At 44.9% G+C, this 20,696-nt stretch overlaps 1 protein-coding gene across 1 annotated transcript in view; it reads left to right on the top strand.

The window, feature by feature from the left end:
• Nucleotides 1-2,212: 2,212 nt before the first annotated feature.
• The window catches only part of LOC121464389 (collagen alpha-4(VI) chain-like), a 101,294-nt gene continuing 82,810 nt past the window's right edge, over nucleotides 2,213-20,696 (top strand). Inside the window, exons 1-4 of the mRNA XM_041677318.1 lie at nucleotides 2,213-2,292; nucleotides 11,867-11,955; nucleotides 15,764-16,369; nucleotides 18,867-19,454. Of these exons, the coding sequence (XP_041533252.1) occupies nucleotides 11,880-11,955; nucleotides 15,764-16,369; nucleotides 18,867-19,454 (1,270 nt within the window). The 5' untranslated portion in view covers nucleotides 2,213-2,292; nucleotides 11,867-11,879. The remainder of the gene's footprint in view (nucleotides 2,293-11,866; nucleotides 11,956-15,763; nucleotides 16,370-18,866; nucleotides 19,455-20,696) is intronic.

A 20,696-nucleotide genomic window follows, 5' to 3' on the forward strand; every position in this document is an offset into this window, starting at 1 on the left:
AAACCTCCCATCTTCCTCTGAAGCTGGAGATGGTAAGTGTTCATGCTTTGACTAACAGAACGGGAGTGGAAACAGTGCAACTTCCGCTTTCCTTGTCTAGAGGGAAGTTGCTGGGCTTAGCCCTTTCATCCTTCCCACTGACTCTCAGGTGATATTTGTAAGAATCTCAGGTACCAGGTATTGAGTATGGCATCTGCATTCGCCTCAATCCCTGAAAGACCATGTGGACTATGCCAGCCACCTGCTGGCCTGTAATGTCTATGAATGTGAGACAGAAACAAATCTTTCTCCTTAAGCCAATGTGTTAGGTCTTGTCCTATAGCAGGTATGTGCTGGTTAGCTGGTCTTGTCCTATAGCAGGTATGTGCTGGTTAGCTGGTCTTGTCCTATAGCAGGTATGTGCTGGTTAGCTGGTCTTTTCCTATAGCAGGTATGTGCTGGTTAGCTGGTCTTGTCCTATAGCAGTTAGTTATGTGCTGGTTAGCTGGTCTTGTCCTATAACAGGTATGTGCTGGTTAGCTGGTCTTTTCCTATAGCAGGTATGTGCTGGTTAGCTGGTCTTGTCCTATAGCAGTTAGTTATGTGCTGGTTAGCTGGTCTTGTCCTATAGCAGGTATGTGCTGGTTAGCTGGTCTTGTCCTATAGCAGGTATGTGCTGGTTAGCTGGTCTTTTCCTATAGCAGGTATGTGCTGGTTAGCTGGTCTTTTCCTATAGCAGGTATGTGCTGGTTAGCTGGTCTTGTCCTATAGCAGTTAGTTATGTGCTGGTTAGCTGGTCTTGTCCTATAGCAGGTATGTGCTGGTTAGCTGGTCTTTTCCTATAGCAAGTATGTGCTGGTTAGCTGGTCTTTTCCTATAGCAGGTATGTGCTGGTTAGCTGGTCTTGTCCTATAGCAGGTATGTGCTGGTTAGCTGGTCTTGTCCTATAGCAGGTATGTGCTGGTTAGCTGGTCTTGTCCTATAGCAGTTAGTTATGTGCTGGTTAGCTGGTCTTGTCCTATAGCAGGTATGTGCTGGTTAGCTGGTCTTTTCCTATAGCAGGTATGTGCTGGTTAGCTGGTCTTTTCCTATAGCAGGTATGTGCTGGTTAGCTGGTCTTGTCCTATAGCAGTTAGTTATGTGCTGGTTAGCTGGTCTTGTCCTATAGCAGGTATGTGCTGGTTAGCTGGTCTTTTCCTATTGCAGGTATGTGCTGGTTAGCTGTTTTTGTCAACGTGCCATCATCTGTCTGGGAAGAGAAAATGCCTTCTTCAGATTGGCCTGTAGGTGAATCCATAGGGAATTTTCTTGCTTAAGCTTGATGTGGAAGGGCCCAGCCCCCTGTGAGTGGTGGCATTCCCTGGGCAAGTGGTCCTGAGTGGTATAAGGAGGCAAATGGAGCAAATCAGTAGGCAGTGTTCCTCCATGGACTCTGATTCGCTTCCTGCTTCCAGGTCCTAAGTTCCTGCCCTGATTTCCTTAATGATGAACTGTAAGCTGTAAAACGGAATAAACCCTCCTCCTCCCCAAGCTGCTGTTGACTGCAGTGTCTATCACAGCAGCAGAAATCAAACAAGGACAATCTCCTGGTCTAACTCATGTGCATACACATGTACGTACTGATACACAGATTTTCACTCCACGTGCCCCTTAGCCTGATTGTCGTGGCTTGTTTAGAGCACTCAAGGTGAATGCTGACACTTCCTACCCCAGTTTTAGAAATGCAGGCACTGCTTGTCCTTGTCTGGTTCATCAGTTTTTCTCTTTACCCACCCGTTATATAAATTGTGTCGAGACTCAGTATGTATAGAACTCTTTGACAGAGGGTAAGCAGGTGTGTGGATGATCCAAAAATGAATGCTTTGAAGAAACTTATAGTTTAGAGACTTCAAAGAGGGTAAAAATATTAAATCAGGGGTTCTTGTGATAGATGTTTTTTTCCCTTCAGAATGTAATTAGAATTGAAAAAAGAGTTGGTTTCATTTGTGTTATTTCCTTAGTACTATTTTTCTTTTTGAGGACGTCCTCCCTGGCATGTTTGTATATTCATTCTCCAGGCCAGTGTTCACAGGGCAGGTTACCATTTTTGGTTAATGACAATAAGGCAGGCATTAGTGCGGGCCCTGTATCACCATAAACTCAGCCCCCTTTCCACCCCGCCCCCAGTCTCTGGAGAGTATTAAACACGGGGGAAGCTATTGTGTCATAGAGTCCTTCAGGCTTCTTGTGTGCCAGGGAACTAATTCCTAGGCTCAAATAGAATCTGAAGTGATGAGGATAAGGAGAAATTGAAAAGACTCCAGGGTTTCTCAGGTAAGAGCTATTTGCTTTTCTTAGGGGCCAGGTTTATATAGATGTATATGTTTTGTTGTATTTTTTCCACATAAAAGTATCTTTTATTATGAATGAACACAGACAAAATCCTAAGCAAGTTGTTTGTAAGATCTACAGACATCCTGTTTTTAAACGTGACCACAACAGCTTTGTATTTAAACTTTACCACTGTGTCATGACCCTAATTGCCCAGTTGTAAGAGTAAATTGAAAGAGGTTACATTGGTTTTGACTGGATACTGTTGCGGAATCATTAATGTAGCTATCTTTGTTTTTATTTGTTTTAACAAATTCTCTCTCCTCCTCCTCTCTCTTTTCCTCTCCTCTTTTTCTAGTCCTTAGCATTGTTTATTTATTTTGATTTTTTTTGAGGGAGAGTCTCATTGTAGCCTAGGATGGCCTTAAACATGGTATGTAACAGAGGCTAGCCTTGAACACCTCCTGATCCTCTGCCTTTCCCTCCAAAGTACTGGGTTTGCAGGCCAGGCACCACCATGCCGCCTATGCTTGGCCTCTAAAAGCATTTTCTTTCCTTCCTAGGCCAAGAGAGAAAGCGGCAGGTGAGAACACAGATGGATGAGAGGAGAGAGAAATCGAGGCAGGGGCAGAGGCAGAGAAGAATCCAAAGGAAAACTTGTTAGAGAAATAGAGAAAGTAACTCAGGTTGAAACTGATAAGGAGGAACCTGAAAGCCTCTGAACTTTTACTGAGCAAGAAGATAAGTAGTAGGAGACACATCCAGAACTTTCCATCCTGTGGAAAGGAGAACCCAGCTGGTCTGGGTCTCATGTGTGCTCTGTGGATTATTCCACCCATACAAAGCTTTTGGAGAGTTAAAAGTTGCAGATTGGTGTTAGCTGGCAGAACTAAGGGAAGGGAACAGCCCTGACAATTTAATGATTCAACAGGTGTAGTCAAGATACAAGCTCAGGGGAAAGACGACTGTCCTTGACAGAGCCTGCTGGGGAGACGGTGGTAACTCTGAGTCAGAGGCTGGAGTGATTTTCTTTTTAATAATTTATTTATTTTTATTTTATTTGCCCTTCCTTCCTTCCTTCCTTCCTTTCCTTTCCTTTTTTAAAAATTGACTTTTAGAAGCCAGGCAATCACCCCAGGGGCTGCAAAATGTAGAGGGGCCATTTTTTATTTTGGCCTCTGAATGCTGTAGCTCTGAAAGTCTGCTTTCGCAAAGTGCCATCGGGTGGTTTCAGATTCTCAGAGATGGGCTTCCTGGAAAGGTCTTTGGAGCTGTTTATTGTGTCACTGACCAAGAGGAATGGAATTCCATCTGTATTCTTCAGCAGCAGCAGCAAATCCAGCATGTCGCAGTTAAGAGGAACTGAAATGATGACCCTTGTCTACTTGGGGCTTTAGCCCTGACCAGTCTGTCTTGTTGCAACATCCCTAGTTCATCTTGTGCCTTCTGTGTAAGGAGCAGCTCGGGACCTTACTGACTTTGTGGTTCCTCTTCCTGACCACATTCCCAAGTCCGCCTTGGCCAGAGGGTGCAACAGCGGACTGACTCCTCTTCAGTGTTCTCTGGGCTCTTAAACTCAGTGCCCACATTCTGTTTGGTTTTGTGCAGTTGGTTCTGGATACACACACACACACACACACACACACACACACACACACACACACGTATATAATTTTAGGGTCTCTCTCTGTGTAGTTCTGGGTGTCCTGAAACTTGATCTGTAGACCAGGCTGAACTTGAACTCACATAGATTCACCTGCCTCTGCCCCCATGAATGCTGGGATTAAAGGCATGAGCCACTACACCTGACATGATTAAATCCTTAATGCAAATGACTTTAAAATTTAATTTTGATTAAAGTATCAATGAGAAAATGATAGGGTTCACATCTGTTGTGAACAAGTGAGGGTACACCAGATGTCCTAAGGATACCTTTAAATCTTTGTAGAACATCCTATCTTAAAAGAGAAGCCTTTTCTAGTAAGCCAGTAAATCTATGCAGCCCATTCAAAGCACAGCATGGAAAATGGAAGGATTTGGCTGTGTTCTAGAGTGGGGTGTGGTGTGAAAATGGCTCTCAACAACCACAGTGACAAAGGGGAAGTGGAGCAGGGAAGGAGGGCTAACAACTGTAGACAACAACGTGGTTGTGAAGGTGGCATCTGAGTGCAGACATCAAAGAGGTTAAGGCGTTGGTCATGGAGCCCTGCTGAAGAACACTCGAAACAGAGCCTCCTCCTGCCACAGGGAGTGTCTGGCTGATGTGACCCAAGTCAGGAGCATAAAAAGTGCAAGTGTGTGATGGGGAGATGGCTTTGTAGGCGAAGTGCTTCCTGGGTGAGCATGAGGACCTGCTTTGGTCCCCAGAACACGGTAAAATGTCCCGTGTGTGCTGGGAGACAGAGACAGCAGGATCTCAGGGCCTTGCTGGCTTGGCTTAGCTTTTTTGGCAAGCCCCAGGCTCTAGTGAGAGACACTGTCTCCAGAGGAGGATGGTTTTTGAGGAACAATACTCCAAGTTGATCTCTGGTCCCCACATGCACACATGCGCACTTGCCCTCACCTAAAGCCCCCCCCTCCTCTACCAGATTAATTAAAAGTGTCAGTGAGAAAGAAATGGGAGAGAAAAGCCAGGTCACATCGCTTAGCAGTATGCGGCCTAATTCGTCTCTTCCTCGGAAGAACAGGGAGCCTCGGGAGGTTTGGAGAAGAAGTGGCTTACATTTCACAAGTGTTGAGAGCAGATTTCAGGAGACAGGTCAGAACAGGGACCCAGGAAAGTTGTTGCAGCCATCAAGCAAGAGAGGTGAGATTGTCTTGCACTAAGGTGTTTGCAGTAGAAATGGTGACAGAGGAGCCACTTCTAGTTAGCTCTCTTCAAAGGCAGAGCCAACAAAATTTCCTCTGCATGGGAGAGGAGTGTGTGCTAAGTACAGGGCTTTGTGTCTGTTCAAGTAAAAGTCTTTAGTTGCCTATTTATTTATTTATTTATTTATTTATCTATCTATTTATTTATTTAAAGACTTTAAGACAGGGTTTCTCTGTAGCTTTGGAGCCTGTCCTGGAACTCACACTGTGGATCAGGTTGGCTTTGAACTCACAGAGATCTGCTTACCTCTGCCTCCCAGTGCTGGGATTAAAGGCATACACCACTAAGCCTGACTTAGTTGTCATGAAGTTAAGTGAGGAAAAAAATGGGGTGTGGGGAGACAGTTTCAGGAGAGAACTGCTATGGACATTGACTGGTATAAACAACAAAGAAAACTTGACACGTTTGAGTTTTTCACGGAAATAAGTGTACTAGGTTCACAGGCGAAGTGCAAGAGGAGCGAGGGACTCTCCCTGGCTTGGTTAAGAAGTGACCTGTGATCTGGGTTCTGGAAATGCTTAGGAGCCTGCCGGGTGTGTTCACATACATGGGTGTGAGTCCTGAGGATTCCAGCGAGAGGAAGGAATACAGAAGCTTTAGGAATCTGCGAAGCCGGAACCAAACTGGGCAAACGTGTTATCTTGTGATTACCACCTCCCTGGAGTCTGTAGTCCAGAGAATCTTAGGATAGAAAATGAAATAGCGGATCCTTTTCAGCATCAGATAGGTTTGTGTTATTGTGTGCTTTTCCAATTCCATTTAAAGTTATTTAAGATATCAAAAATGATGCAGAAGCAGTTCAATGTCACTGAGTTCCTTTAAGCTCAGATCCTTGAGATAAAAATGAAAGTCATTGAAAAAGACATAGGCAGCTAGTTCTGAAGAGTTTGTTTCCTTGCGGTGACCGTGGTCTCCTGGGGGGTGTCACATCCCCACGTCTGCACCATTTTGATGTAGGGAGGCTCTCTCTCCCACTGCCATAGAAAGTCTGTTAGAATCTGAAATCTCATGTTCATCAAAACATGGCTATTTCCTGGATTTACCAAGTCAAAGATGTGGTCAGGTCTTTGATACAAAGGAAGCATTTTTCTTTGGTTAAAAAATACTGATGTTTTGTTCCACCAATGAGAAAGGACTCAGCTTGGGGTCCTGTTTTGTAGATTGTCACTCAAAGGAGACAGACATCTCTAATTTCACAGCTCTCCACAGATCTGTCCTCCTCCACAGGTTCGTTGTCTCCGCACTCACTCTGTTGAATGGTGCTGGCAAAGAAGCACACACTCTAACTTTATGGCTGACAGAGCTGAGGTGTAGACTATTCCAGAGATGTGCAGGAAGACGTAAAACTGGAATGTGGCAGGACTGTCACTGGAATAGAAATCATGGGCTAGCTCTACGCAGTTCTTACTGCGCTTTACTTCCCTTCATTTCCGGAGGAAACTTGGGTTCTGGGATTTCAGCTGCTCCCCTGCCTGTGTATATCATCATCATCACCACCTTCTTCTTCTTCTTCTTCTTCTTCTTCTTCTTCTTCTTCTTCTTCTTCTTCTTCTTCTTCATCATCATCATCATCATCATCATCATCATCATCAGTAGCAGCACACTAGGCTGGTCTGGCACTGGGAGGATGAGGTTGTTTTACACCCAAGTCCTCTCCCCTTCCCCCCTCCATCCCCTTTCTGGTCTCAGATAAGCCCAGGCTGGCTTAAAATTTGTTATGTAGCCAAAGCTGGCCTTGAACTTTTTGCTTTTTCAAGTGCTGGAGTAATAGGTATGTACCACCATAGCCATCTTACAGGCTTAGGATTTGGGTAGTCAAGAGCAGGGGCCAATACCAACTGGTGGAGAGAGATACAACAACTTGTCCCCAGGGAGTAGGTTGACTTGGGGATACATTATGTGTGAGCATGGTGCAATGATGACCATACTGATTGTGGTGACCTCAGTGACAGAGATGCAGTAACTAATCATCCTCTGGGCCAGGATTCATCCTAGCAGTAACTTCAACTTCAAGGCGACACACACTGTAGCAGCTTGGGCCATAGATGGATAGCAGAATACAATGTAGGCTCCTTTCCTGGAGTAGTGCAGTTATGCGGCCTCTAGGCTGCTTCCCGAGCTGCTGAAGCCCGGTGTGGATTGCAGTGTTCCCCAGCAGCAAAGACCTCAGATGTCTGGGCAGTGCTTAGGGCCACTGTGAGATTCCTTACTTTCCCCGAAGGGGTGATGTGTAAGCCATGTGCTGGTTAAGCTGATCTTGACTAGGAAATCAGGGATCAGAAATGGGGTGTTTCCTTCCATCTCTGACTGGCCATCTTGAACGTCTGTGTTCTACAGGGCTTCTTCCACTCCTTGTATCACCACGGTATGACACCTTAGACACTCTGACCAAAACAGAGGTGTTTATTCCTTGTTCTGGTCACTTTTCTCTGTGGAGGTGAGCCTGAGACACCTCTAGTTGGTCCTTGTACTGATGTCACTTTCAGCAGATGGCCCAGCTGATGTCTGAACCAGGTATCACAATGAATTAGATAAGTCAGCATGTGGAGAAGACCCAGGCTGATTAAAAATAGCCCTGCAGCCAAGTTGCCATCCCATTCCAAAAGTTTAAACTCTTCACTGGTTGTGTGCCAGTCTTTGGATTACCATGGGTGCTTGGTGCATGGTGAGAGTCAGCATGCACTTATTGCTCCACAGAGAGCCATGCTAGCCTTCTCTCCTCACCACTTGCTGACGGAAAGCTCCAAGCTCTACATATTGTTGTTTTTGGAGTCTAAAGAGCCATTAATTGTCATTGAAATGTTTGACACAGCTTCCCTCAAATATTTTACAACAAAGTTGTATTTATGTCTAAGCCAAGATTTAGGAATGGGCACAGGAAGCTAATGTTAGTGTTTATGCAATCGCTTTAGGCTGAACTTTAGGTTAGTTCTTACTGCCAAACATACCATTTGGGATCTAATATGATGTGTGCGGAAGATCATCTTCACAGCTCCCAGTCGTTTGCTTTCTGGAGCTCACAGTCCAGATGTGTAGCACTGCAAGACCACGCTATAAGAAAGTTCCTGATCCAGTGTTCATCCTAACCCCATGAGCGTGAGGAGAGAACGCCAGTGTCAGAGAATAAAGGGTAGAGAGAAAGAGCATGGGAAAATACGTTAAATTAACTGTGCACGTTTGTATGGGCTAGTTTGCCTGCTATTCTATCACCACAGTCTATCTTCACACACATTTTGGCTGTTTACTTAGCTCTTTCAGTCTTTCAGAATATCTTCGAGGGACACAGGCAATTAGTTTTCAGACTGCCCTTAAATTGTGGTTTTTGTGATTATCTCCCTGTGATGAGATTTTGGAGTGGAAGGAAATATAAGGAGGGATGGTGAGGTTTCTCATGCACGGTTCCAGGAGATGCACATTGTTGCCTCATCCTGGTTTGTTGATGTTAATTGTGACCATTTGGTTGTCATGCCTGTCAGCTTTCTCCATTAGAAAGGCTATTTGTTGTGTCCTTTGTAACTTGTAGATAATATTTAAAAGAGATACTTTGAGACTGTGTTGCTGTCTTAGTTACTTTTCTATTGCTGTGCCAAACAACAAGACAACTTGGACAAGAAAGCATTTAATTGGGCTTCTGGTTTTAGAGGGTTAAAGTTCATGGTGGCAGAGCAAAGGCATGGTGGCAAGGACAGCTGGGAGCTCACATGTGGATCCACCAATAGGCAGAACACACTGGGAATGGTGCCAGTCCTTTGAGCCCTCAAAGCCTGCACCCAGTGGCACAATTCCTCTCCAGCTAGGCTACATCTCCCAGTCCTCCTCATAGAGCCATCAGCCAGGAACCATGTATTCAAATGTCCAAGACTCGCAGGGGCATCTTATTCAAACCACCGCAGTAATTATCTTGTTTTTTAACAAAATTTTATCCAATGGTCTTGAGGTGTCCTCTGGAGTCATTTGTTCCTGTGGTGGTTGCAAAATTAAAAACATTTTGATAATCTCTCTCTCTCTCTCTCTCTCTCTCTCTTTCTTTCTCTCTCTCTCTGTGTGTGTGTGTATGTATGTATGTATGTATGTATGTACATGTGATTGTAGGCACCTGTGGAGATCAAAGGCATCGGATCCCCTAGAACTGGAGTACAGGTGATTATAAGCCACTCTATGTGGGTGCTGAGAACTGAACTCAGGCCCCCTTGTAAGAGCAGCAAGTGCTCTTAACCACTAAGCCATCTCTACCAGCCCAACAAAGCAATTCTTTGAATGAGAGAATTTTAAAAAATAGATTTTTATTAAGGATGAAGCTCAGTGGGTAGGGAAACTAATTACTAGTTTATATATTAATAGAGAAGCATTTCATTCTGTGTATTTAATTTATTTGTTTGATTTAATTAAATCAGTTGGTTTAATTTTAACTTTCTCAAAATTGGTTGCTGTCAGGCTGGGGTGTAGCTCAATGGTAGAGTACTGATCGAATGTGCAAGGCTCTGGGTTCAGAACCCTGAGTTGTAAACAGAGCAGCCAATGCTCTTAACCGCTATGCCCTGTCTCCAGCTCCCAAGAGACTCAGTCTTGTCCAGGTACACAGCACTGGATAAAGTTCAGGTGAGTTATTTGTTCAACATGATTTGAGAGAAGTCTTTCTCTGTTGCAGCACCATTAGTTACTGGACTTTATATCCCCTGGTTTCCCCACCTAATCATACTTCATCCAGTGGTTTTATGTCTTGCTTCCATGGTGGGCCCTGCATGTTTAAATGCAAACCCTCAGACTTAAACAGCTTCCTGAAGTAGTATATATGATGTAAACATCAAGTCATTAATGTATATTTATCGCATGTATGCACAGCTGTCAAGTGTTTATAAATGTTTGACTTTCCCACTAGATTTTATTTGCAATAGTAAATACATTTTTGACTAATTGTATTAATTATAATAAGGTGGACATAATGCAATATGAAAGTGTAGATGCCTTCTTGGGAGGTTTTATCTTACATGTAATTTTTTTAGCCCCTGAATTAAACAATATTGAAATACAACCTTTTATTTCACCCTTTCCTCCCTCCTTTCCTCCCTCTCTTCCTTTCTTCCCCCCTCCCTCCTTTCCTTCCTCCTTCCCTCCCTCCCTCTCTTTCTCTCTCCTTCCTTTTCTCCCTTCTTCCTTCCACAGGATCTCAGTCCATAGCCCAGGCTGTCCTGGAATTCACTATATATAGCCCACGCTGTGCTTGAACTTGTGGCTATCTTTCTGCCTTAACAACACATGGCTATTTATTTACTTATTTTAAGACAAGGTCTTGCTGTTATCCCAGGCTGGCCTGGAATTCTGCTCCTTCTGCCCTGACCTCCTGAGTGCTGGGATTATAGGCATGTGTAACCGCTCCTGGCTGAAATGTCGTATGTTATTGTAACTGTGAGGACCATACATGAATTTATTCTGGCTTACTTTTTCTTGCCATTTTTATGGATAAATGTTTTACAAGGACGGATTCATTCAGTTTTGATCACAGCACTATGAGGCAGGTGCTATTGGGGAAACTAAGGTACAGAGAAATGATACAATTTGCCCAAGATGCACTGTTTAGTGTTTTTAGACTCAAACAACCCATCTCCAGAGTTCTGGGAGACTGATGGCCAAGAACATAGAGATGGGATGTCTCCTGCGCCACGTGGAGCCTCACTCAATGTGATCACTACAACGTCCTTACAGTAAAAGAAAAAATGGACTCAGACTCGATAATTTTCATGGATGCCTCTGGAAATAGGCTCAGGTTCAGGGGGAAGAGGTTATTTTATGTTCCTTCCAGGGGAAAATAAGATATGCTCAGGATGAGATGATCTTACCAGGCAGATGTGTTCTAAGATATTGGACTGTTTCTGGATGCTGCAAATGTTTATCGGGTCATCTAACTCTTGTATAAAAATACAAGCAAAATCGCCCAGAGATGTTTATGTTCCACTAAATGAATTCAGTGTGTGAAGTGGGAGTTCTACCTCCAACCCCCATATGCTTCCCCCGCCCATAAGCCACATCTGCACAGATGTCAACACAAGTCTGAGGTGTACTCTTAGTGTTTACAGAATTTTCCTCAAGTCAGACTAGTGGGACACTTTCCTTACACAGTTGAAGCACTGTGGCAAGGTTATTATTATTATTAATTATCATCATTTTATGTGCATGAGTGTGTCTTGTATGTGTGGGTGGGTGAGCTCACCTACATAGGCATGTTCAGAGGCTGGAGGTCAGTGTCAGGACGTCTTCCTCAGTCACGTCTTCATGTTATTTCACTTATTTACTGTGCATGTGTTTATTATTTATTTGTGTGTGTGCACACTCATGTGCTATGTACACCTGAGGGGTCAGAGGACAACTGGCAAGTGTTGGTTTTCTCTTTCTATAATGTGAGTTTCAGGGATTGAACTCAGTTGTTATATTTGGGAGAAAGTAGCTTTACCCACTGAGTTATCTTGCTGGCCCTTCACTTTTTTTTTTTTTTTGAGAGAAGGTCTCTCCTTGAACCTGACACTTGCTGTCTTCTTCCCCTCCCCTCTGGTGGGAATGGGGTTACAGGCTACATGCCCAGCTACATGAGAACCTGTCTTCCAATTTTTTTCAACATTGCCGAAGTATAACTTTCAGACAATGTGATACAATGTATCACTTTCAATGAGGACATAATTTTTTATCACAAGGTTTCTTTCTTTTTCTTTCTAGGATCACATCTAGCATGGGGACTTGGAAGACATTTTGGCTGATCATCTCCCTTGCAGCTAGTTTGGACTGCATTAAATCACAAAGGATTGGTAATATATGAAATTCTTAAACTCCGAATGCTTGTTTGCCAGGGACCTGGTAATAGTGACAATCTTTAACGGAAAAGCGACAGGAACATCATAATTAATAAAGCGGAATAGATCCCTTGATTGGAATCTGGAAGCTCTTAGTGAGGGATGGATACTTGATTTTTAAAAAATACCTAACCCCAAATGGTAAGACAAATAGGTATGTTGAAAGCGTCATGCATCTGAATGGATTGCCGGAGTCTAAGAAGCTTGTGTTATAGGACTTTGCAAGAGTTGTGTGGTCTGTTTTGTCTCCACGACAGAGCTGTTCTGAGGGTAATTGTCATCATGAGGTGGGCACTTATGTCTGATACCAGTGACACCTCTGCAATTGTTTTGTAGTTTTTATATGTATGTAGTATATATACATATGGATATGTTCACATGGTATACGTATAGGTGTGTTCATGTGTGCTTTTGGGTGCTTGTTCACATGTGTGTGTCATCTACCCAGCCCATTGTCAGTCATTTTAATAGACTGTATAAACTTTTCAAGATGAAAGTCTTGTCAAGGGAGCATTTTTGAGTGATCTGAAGCCCCACTGAGACACCACTGAGGTTTAAATACTCAAATGCAGTTGTACAGACCACCATATTTGTTGGTAGAAAACTCTGAAGCTCTCCGTCTTTCCTTTCCTGTGAGCAGAGCTGTGATGGCAAGTCTCGTCATGTTTCAAATGCTTTCCAAAACTACAAAGAACTGACGGAGACAGTACCATGAAAGCGGGAGGTACCTCTGTGGTGTCTCATGGTAGAACCAATACTTGCTGGAAAAGATGGGGGTGGTTCCTTCAGCTTGGGAGGACCAGGGAAAGCTTTATGGCTGTGTTTGCTCCTGTGAGAGGTGTATATTAGTCAGTGTTCTCTAAAGGAACAACTGATAGAATGAATATGAATGTGTACATAAAATATATATGGGATGTGGGAGAGTGGCTTACAGGCTGTGGTCCCAGTAGTCCAACAATGCTGTCTCCTTATGGAAAGGCCAAGAATATGGAAGTTGTTCAGTCCACGAGACTGGATGATTTGGCAGTTCCAATCCGGTGGTGGAGTCCTGGAGATTCTGAGAGAGCTGCTGGTCTTTGGTCTACACTGGAATTCTGAAAGAAGATTCTAAGTATCAGGGAGGGATGGCTCAGCAACAGGACAGATGAACTTGCCAGTAAGAGTGAGGGCAAGCAGGCAAAAAGCCAATGTTACGGCTTAAATGAACAGCAGACAAAAATTATTATAGAATATTCAGCTTTAATAAGGAAAGGACTTATAAAACCGAGGTTCCCGCAGAGAACAGGAAAGCAGAAGGGAACGCGGGGAGCATGCCCACAATCTTTATAAGTAAAAAATAACCTCAGGGGACCCCACCCTTCAAGCAAGGTGATTGGCTGGGCTTCCTCTACATCTCCCCCTTTTGTCTAAATAAGACAGAGCCAAACCAAAATACAACTATATACAATAGGAACAAATAATAAATATAAAATTACAAATAACAAACAATATTGAGCAAGAAACATATAACAAAAGTTTTACTAAACATTCTATCTCAAGGAGTCTAAATAATGTAGAAAGTAACTATAATTATCTAATCTTCAACTCCGTCAAAGATCTGAGAAGGGAAGTATTATTACTTAAGCAACCAGGAAAAACAAACGAGAAATTTCCAAAATGTGCAACAATAGACAGAGACAACTGACTATCTGGGCAATTACCCAAAGTCTCGTTTGTAATGTTGAGTCAACCAATTTTGGCTAAGGCCTAATATAACTGACATACCATTATTAAAGGCAAGGAACTTTCTTAGAACTATCCTACCCTGTCTTGGCAAGATAAGACAATCCTGTTTTATCTACTTATGGATATTTTGTATCTTTGTCAGTAGTTGAGGTATGGGCTTTTCTTTTGCCCAAAGGCCAGTTGTGCCAAGAAGAAGACAAGCTCTCAGTAGAGTGTCTTTGGTGCTCAACGTTCTCTCGGGAATAGAGCGGTGTTGCCAGGAGTGATTGTGTCTCGTTGGCACGGAATTCTAGGTTAGATTAAAGGCCATTTTCTACACCTCTTCGAAGAGGTTGAAGGTTATATTATCTATACTAAACATAATCTCCATGTATCTAAAAAACCTAATTATCCTAAATATAAATATGACAAACATATAATTCTCCTCTTCTTCCACAGTCTTTCATGTGGGCTGCCACCAGAAGGCACGGCACAGATTTAGGCTGGGTCTTCCCACCTCAAATGATCCAATCAAGAAAATCCCTTCATAGGCATGCCCAGATTCATGGTTTTAGTTGGTTCCAGATGTAGTCAGGTTGACAACCAACATTAGCCATCACAAGGGCAGAAACCAATGAGGCAATTCTGGACTAGTGATGGAATTCTCTCTTCCCAGTGGAGGAGCCCAAGAGCAACAAATCCTGTGTTACCTGTCTTCCTTTCCTAAAGTCAGACTCCACTTGGCTTTCTGACCATGGTCAGGGAGACTTCTGCAAGGCAGGTCCCAGGATTCCAAAATGGACACAGGGATTTGATGTCCCTGGGTTTTTACCACGTTTCCCCCAGCCCTTCTCTGTTTATGCCTGGATAGGGTTTTTCCTTTCGAAAGCATGGACTCATAATTAAACTTTTATGGGTTGGATGTTGGAAGAACTGTCTAGCTCTTTGAAGGAACGTCTGTGGGGTGCTATGCTGATAAGTTGTATGTCAACTTGACCCAGGCTACGGTCATTTTGGATGAGGGAATCTCCGTTGAGAAAATGTCCTTACCAGACTGACCAACGGGCAAGCCTGTGGTACATTTTCTTGACTGATAGCTGATGTGGGTGGGACCATTCCACAGTGGTGCTGCCACCCTTGGGTGAATGAGATGTGTTATTTTATACATGTGTTGTCCAATACAGTGGCTACTAACTGCCTGTATCTATTTGAGTAGCCTGTTTTTAGTCTCTTGTGACTATTTGACTATTTTGAGTATAAAAATGCAGTAAAATATAAAGTCATGTTTCTCCTTCACACTAGCTGTGTTGCAGGAGCAAATGACCACATGTGACTAGTGGCTATGTTCCCCTGGTTACAATGATTTCTAGCTCTAGAATATCAGTGTCTTCATTGCTTTCATTATTGTTCAAGAGTTCCATCCTTGGGTCAGTAAGATGGCTCAGTGGGTAGAGGCCTTTGCCTGATGACCTGGGTTTGATCCTCTGAACCCACGTGACGGTGTCAAGAGAACTGGCTCTATGACATTGTCCTTTGACTTCCACACGCACGCTGTGGCGCACACGGTACAATATGATGATGATGATGATGACCATAGCAACAGTAACAGGGTCCCTTTCTTGTAAACGCTATCTTCTCTCTCTCCCCTTCCTTTTCTCTTCTCCCAGACAGAAATGTGAGTAATTACCTGGAGCCATTGTGGCAGCTAGGGAGATACATGTGTCAGTCAGTGAAAGAAGTCTAAGTGTTTCTACACTACTAGTAGAAAGTGGGTTTTCTTATCAAGTGGGCAGGAGGTCATGGAGAACCTGCGGGAGGGACCTAACTGAAGGGTCAAATGTCTGAGGAGGGGATGAGAAGGTGGCAGATGACCAAGGAGGGCTGGTGAGCATGCGGGGATCAGACAAAGGAGATCACAGTGTGTCTGGGCTGCCTACCATCTGACATCTGTGCCAGCACACTCTGGGGAGGAAACGTGGCTATGAATGAGACTGGCTCTTGGCTGGTGGCAGTCCACTTGGATTTTTTTTTTTTAACACAAAGTCATTCTCTTTTGAAGCCTGCAGGGAGGCCTCTGTGGGGGATATTGTGCTTTTGGTGCACACCAGCGTCGACCCCCAGCAAGCCCGCAGCGTGCGGAACTTCTTGTATGTCTTGGCAAACAGTTTCCATGTCGGCAGAGAAACCATCCGTGTGAGTCTGGCCCAGTACAGCGATACACCTGCTTCTGAATTCCTGCTTTCCACCTACCACCGCAAAGGTGACGTGTTGAGACACATCCAGCGACTTCTTCACTTTAAGCCTGGAGGCAACAAGATGGGCCGGTCCTTGCAGTTCATTCTAGAGCATCACTTCCAGGAAGGAGCTGGGAGCCGGGCAAGCCAAGGAGTGCCTCAGATGGCCCTGGTGATGAGCAGTGGCCCAGCTGAGGATAACATCCACCAACCTGCCGAAGCTCTCAGGAGGGCAGGAATCCTGGTATATGCAGTTGGTGTCAAAGACGCAGCTCAAGCTGAGCTCAGGGAGATCGCAAGTAGTCCCAAGGATAAATTCACCTTTTTTGTACCCAGTTTCTCTGGTCTGCCGGGCCTCGCCCAGAAGCTGCGACAAGAGCTCTGCAGTACTCTAGCAAAGGCGGCTCAACCCACTGAGCACAAGTCTCCAGGTATTCTTCCCTTCTTTCTCATCTGGACATCAAAGAGCCCCAAACTTTGTTTTTCTTGTACCCCTTTACTACTTTCTTATTTATATGTGGGCACGTTTAGCTCAGAGACTAGAATTTTACCAAACGATGCATCTCTCTTTCTCCAGCCACTCACCACACCTCACCCATCCTGGGGCCTCGTGGTGGCGCCATACACCGAAGGAGTGTGCGTCTGTTTTTGAAGGAAGGGTTCTTTGTTTCTAGAGTGATATTACTGTTTTGAGTTTACCTGCCCACTTTGCTTGGCCAACAGGCCCCAGGATGTGAGAGAGAGGACCAGGATGTCCCCAGGATGTTTGCTTGTTTCATTGGCCAAGAGGACACATTTTTGAGAAAAGAAAGACCGGGCCTTAGATCCTAGTTTTTCCACTTCCGGTGTCGTCTTAGATAAGCCATTTAACTTCTTCAGACCTGAATTTTCTTCCTGGGATGTTGGTACCTGTCCCAGTCAGAAGCATTAAACAAAATTGTGTTGTTCAAAAGCTGGGCACAGTGGCTACACAAGCAGGGGTACCCGTGCCTTCCCTACTGTTTGTCTGTTGGTACACTTCAACTTTGTGTTGCTGGTGATCGGACCCAAACTGGTGAAGATTCTTCATGCTAGTTACTTAGCTTTATGAGAAAACATGAACCTTTGCTTTTTAAAAATCCTCTCAATGCATTCATTTTAGATTTGTGGATGCCTGCATTGGATTTCCTAAAGTGTAAACCTTCAAGTAGAGAAAGAGACGATTGTGTATGAGCTCCATTACGATACAGAAGGACAGAATTTCATTATTTTGATATTTTCCTACGGGTATATGAGTTGGAAGAAGTGCTAAAAGTCGACCCCTTAGTGAGGCAGTGTGTGGCATTCCTATGACCAAACAGATATTATATACTTTTAGAATAGCACTTCAGGGCTTACAGAGACATTCTGTACATGTAGCCATAGCCACCCCTGCTTGTTTTACAGCAGCCGTTCTCAGCCTTCCTAATTCTGCGACCCATTAATAGAGTTCTCATGTTGTGCTGACCCCAACCAAATTATTTTCACTGCTACTTATAACTGTAATTCTGCTATGGTTATGAATCATAATGTAAATCTCTGTGTTTTTGATGGTCCTAGGTGACCTCTGGGAAAGGGTCATTTGGCCCCAAAGGCCCCAAACTGCTCTACAGTTTTCAAACCTTGTCTACATTGCTGTCTCAAATTTGCAAATAAGCAGGATGATTGGTATCATTATTCTTGCATTTTTCAGCTCAGGAAACTGAGACTGAAGGCACCACAGGAATGTGGAAGCGCTAAAGATTTGGATCCCAGGACTGTTAGGCCCACTGTCGACAGTGGGCATGGTAGACTGCAGGGGGCAGTCACTAAGGCTGTGTGGGACAGAGATGCAGAGGAAAGGAAGGAAGAGTGCGACTCTGGCAAAGCTCCACCAAGGCTGGTGTTGTCCTGACCCTTTGTGCGACCTTGAGAGCAGATGTTGTGCCTCAGGGTTGTCTTGACCCTGAATCTAGGTCGAGCAAGAAACTGGCTTCTGTGAAGCCGAGAAAAAGGCAGTAGTGGGAGGCGAGTCTTCCAAAGAGCAATGCTTAGAAATGGTCCAGAGGAACCAACAGGACCTGGGCAGAGTAGCGATGTCTGCTAGAGCAGATGCTCCTCGAAATACCCGTGAGCACGCAGGGACTGGTGTAAAGATCACAGCGGGGCAGAGAGGAAAAACCTCAGAGGCGAGTGGCAAATAGGTCAGAACGGCAGCGAGACCACTAAAGAAGGTTGACATACTCCAGCTCTCTGAGCTGTTGGTGCCGGCACGCACCTGGAGATGAGGTTCGCGTCAGGAGGGGAGAGACAGGTGGCTGATTGTGACTGGAGAGGAGACTACCCCACCTTACAGTATGCTGCCAAAACTTCAAAAGGTTTAACTTCTTGATGTGAGTCTAGGCATTGTCCTTTGGATTTCAAGGCTGGCCATGGCAGTAGAGCAGGCCTGGAGCCTTGAAAGACGAGGGGGTGGAGGGAAGGGACATGACTCCCCAGTACACTGATGTTGGGAGCATGAGACCCCAGATCCTGAATTTCTTGTAATCCCCTGATCTGAGTACCTACAGCTGCTCTGAGCAGGAGACCTTCAGGAGTTCTTGATGGCAGGAGCGTGGTTTCTGGTGGATTTGGTTGGGGCGTGGCTATCTCTATATAATCTGCCCCTGAACACAATAAAGGGGGCATTCTTGGGGAATCCAAGGATGACCCGTGTCACTGTCTCTCTGTCTGTGTGTGTTTGTGTATTTTAACCTCCAGCCCCCTTGCCCGAAGCTCGCTAACTGGGTGCCAGCGCACAGGGCGCAGACATGGGGGCGCGGTGCGTGGCACACTGCCACTGTCCTTTCTTTGTGTTCAGCATTTTGCTCTACCGAATCAGTCTTTAGAACAAAACCTCTGAGCCTCTTTTCCTTCCCTTCTTTCCTACAGTTTGCCCAGAAGCCTCCCTGGCTGACATCGTATTTTTAGTGGACAGCTCAACTAGCATTGGACCCCAGAACTTCCAGAAAGTAAAGAATTTCCTTCACTCGGTTGTCTTGGGGCTTGACATCAGCAGCCATCAGGTCCAAGTGGGCCTGGTCCAGTATAGCGACAGCATCTACCCAGTTTTCCAGCTGAAACAGTCCTCTCAGAAGAGCGTGGTCCTGGAATGGATCCGTAATCTGACCTACAGCACAGGAGGCACAAATACAGGAAGTGCCCTAGAGTTCATCAGGGCCAACTACTTGACCGAGATGAGTGGCAGCCGGGCCAAGGATGGGGTTCCTCAGATAGTTATCCTGGTGACAGACGGGGAGTCAAATGACGAGGTCCAGGATGCGGCTGACCAGCTGAAAAGAGATGGCGTCTTTGTGTACGTGGTAGGGATCAATGTCCAAGATGTCCAGGAGTTGCAAAAAATAGCCAGTGAGCCGTTTGAGAAGTTTCTCTTCAACACAGAAAACTTCAGCATCTTGCAGGAGTTCGCAGGAAGCCTCCTCCAGGCTCTGTGCTCAGCAGGAGAGAGACAGATGGAAAGTAAGCCATGTTCAATCGACTACTCCAGATCTAGCACTGAATTACAATGTAGCAATGCGATTCCAAAGAGGAAGGAAGGCCTGCTCTCATGGAAGCGTCTAGAAATGCTTCCGAGAGGAAAGGAAGTTTGAGCTGGGCTTGAAGGAAGAAGAGAGTGTTCATGGGTGGGAAAGAAGGGAGAGGCTGTGCTGTCGTGTTGTTGGGAGGAAACAGCATGGGGGAGGGTGTCCAGAAGACATACTTTTTCAATCTTGCATCTGCCACGTTTTAGTTACCGTTAGGTCCAAAGGAAACTCCAATTCCCCAAACTCCAAAAGGCAGTCCATATATCCAGAATGAGTTCAACAGATTTCTGGCAGTTAGATCAAAGCCAACATTCTCCAGGAACTTGTAAAACCTCTTTCCAGCTGCCAAAAGAAATCATTTCCCTCATCTCTGATAGAAGGAACAGGTGGCTAACAGTGGTGCCTCTCAACACATCAAAGCGCAAGCGGGCCTCCAGCTCCCTCAGTATCACAAGTACCTGTTAGCTAGCATCCTAACCCTTCTCACCCCCTCCTCGACCGCAAACTGCCCCTAGCTCATAGGCTTCCTAGCCCTTCTAGCCCCCTCCTCTACCTCAGACTACCCCCAGCTCACAGGCTTCCCTCCCCGCAGCTTCTCACTCCTTATAGCCCAGCTATTCTCAGTATTCTCCGCTCTGGTTGTCCTCACTGTACTCTCCATCTCTTGCTATCGTGCTATCTCCACTATTCTGTCCTGCTCTCCTGCTTCCCTCCACCCTGTCATGTCCAGTCTGCTGGTTGTGTTCAGTCTACATCTTTCTCTGTCTGTTCTGGACTCTTCTAGATTCCTCTGGATATTTGATATCTCTTAAGTACAACTAAAAGAAACTTCCCCCTTAACCATACCATGCTGTGGTCATGTGAGCATGAAGCAACTCCAATTCTCTTCATTGCCCTCACCTTCACCGTGGGGGCAATGATCTCACAGAAGAACGATTTATGAGGATTAGGCCACCAAAGTATATAAAGAGCTGTGGCTTGCAGAGGCCATGCAGTAGTGGTTAGTTTCTTGCCTTCTCCATTGGTGGAAGAAGAATATGAAGTAGACAGTAAAGAAGCAGGATACACACACACACACACACACACACACACACACACACACACACGGATGGAGAGAATGCCTGTGATAGAGTCTCAAGCAGAGAAGGGGCAAGCCCTGGGTGTACAATGCTATGTC

Source organism: Microtus oregoni, unplaced genomic scaffold (genome assembly GCF_018167655.1).
Source record: "Microtus oregoni isolate MIOR12 unplaced genomic scaffold, Mior012 000028F_ref0000031, whole genome shotgun sequence".
Taxonomy (NCBI): domain Eukaryota; kingdom Metazoa; phylum Chordata; class Mammalia; order Rodentia; family Cricetidae; genus Microtus; species Microtus oregoni.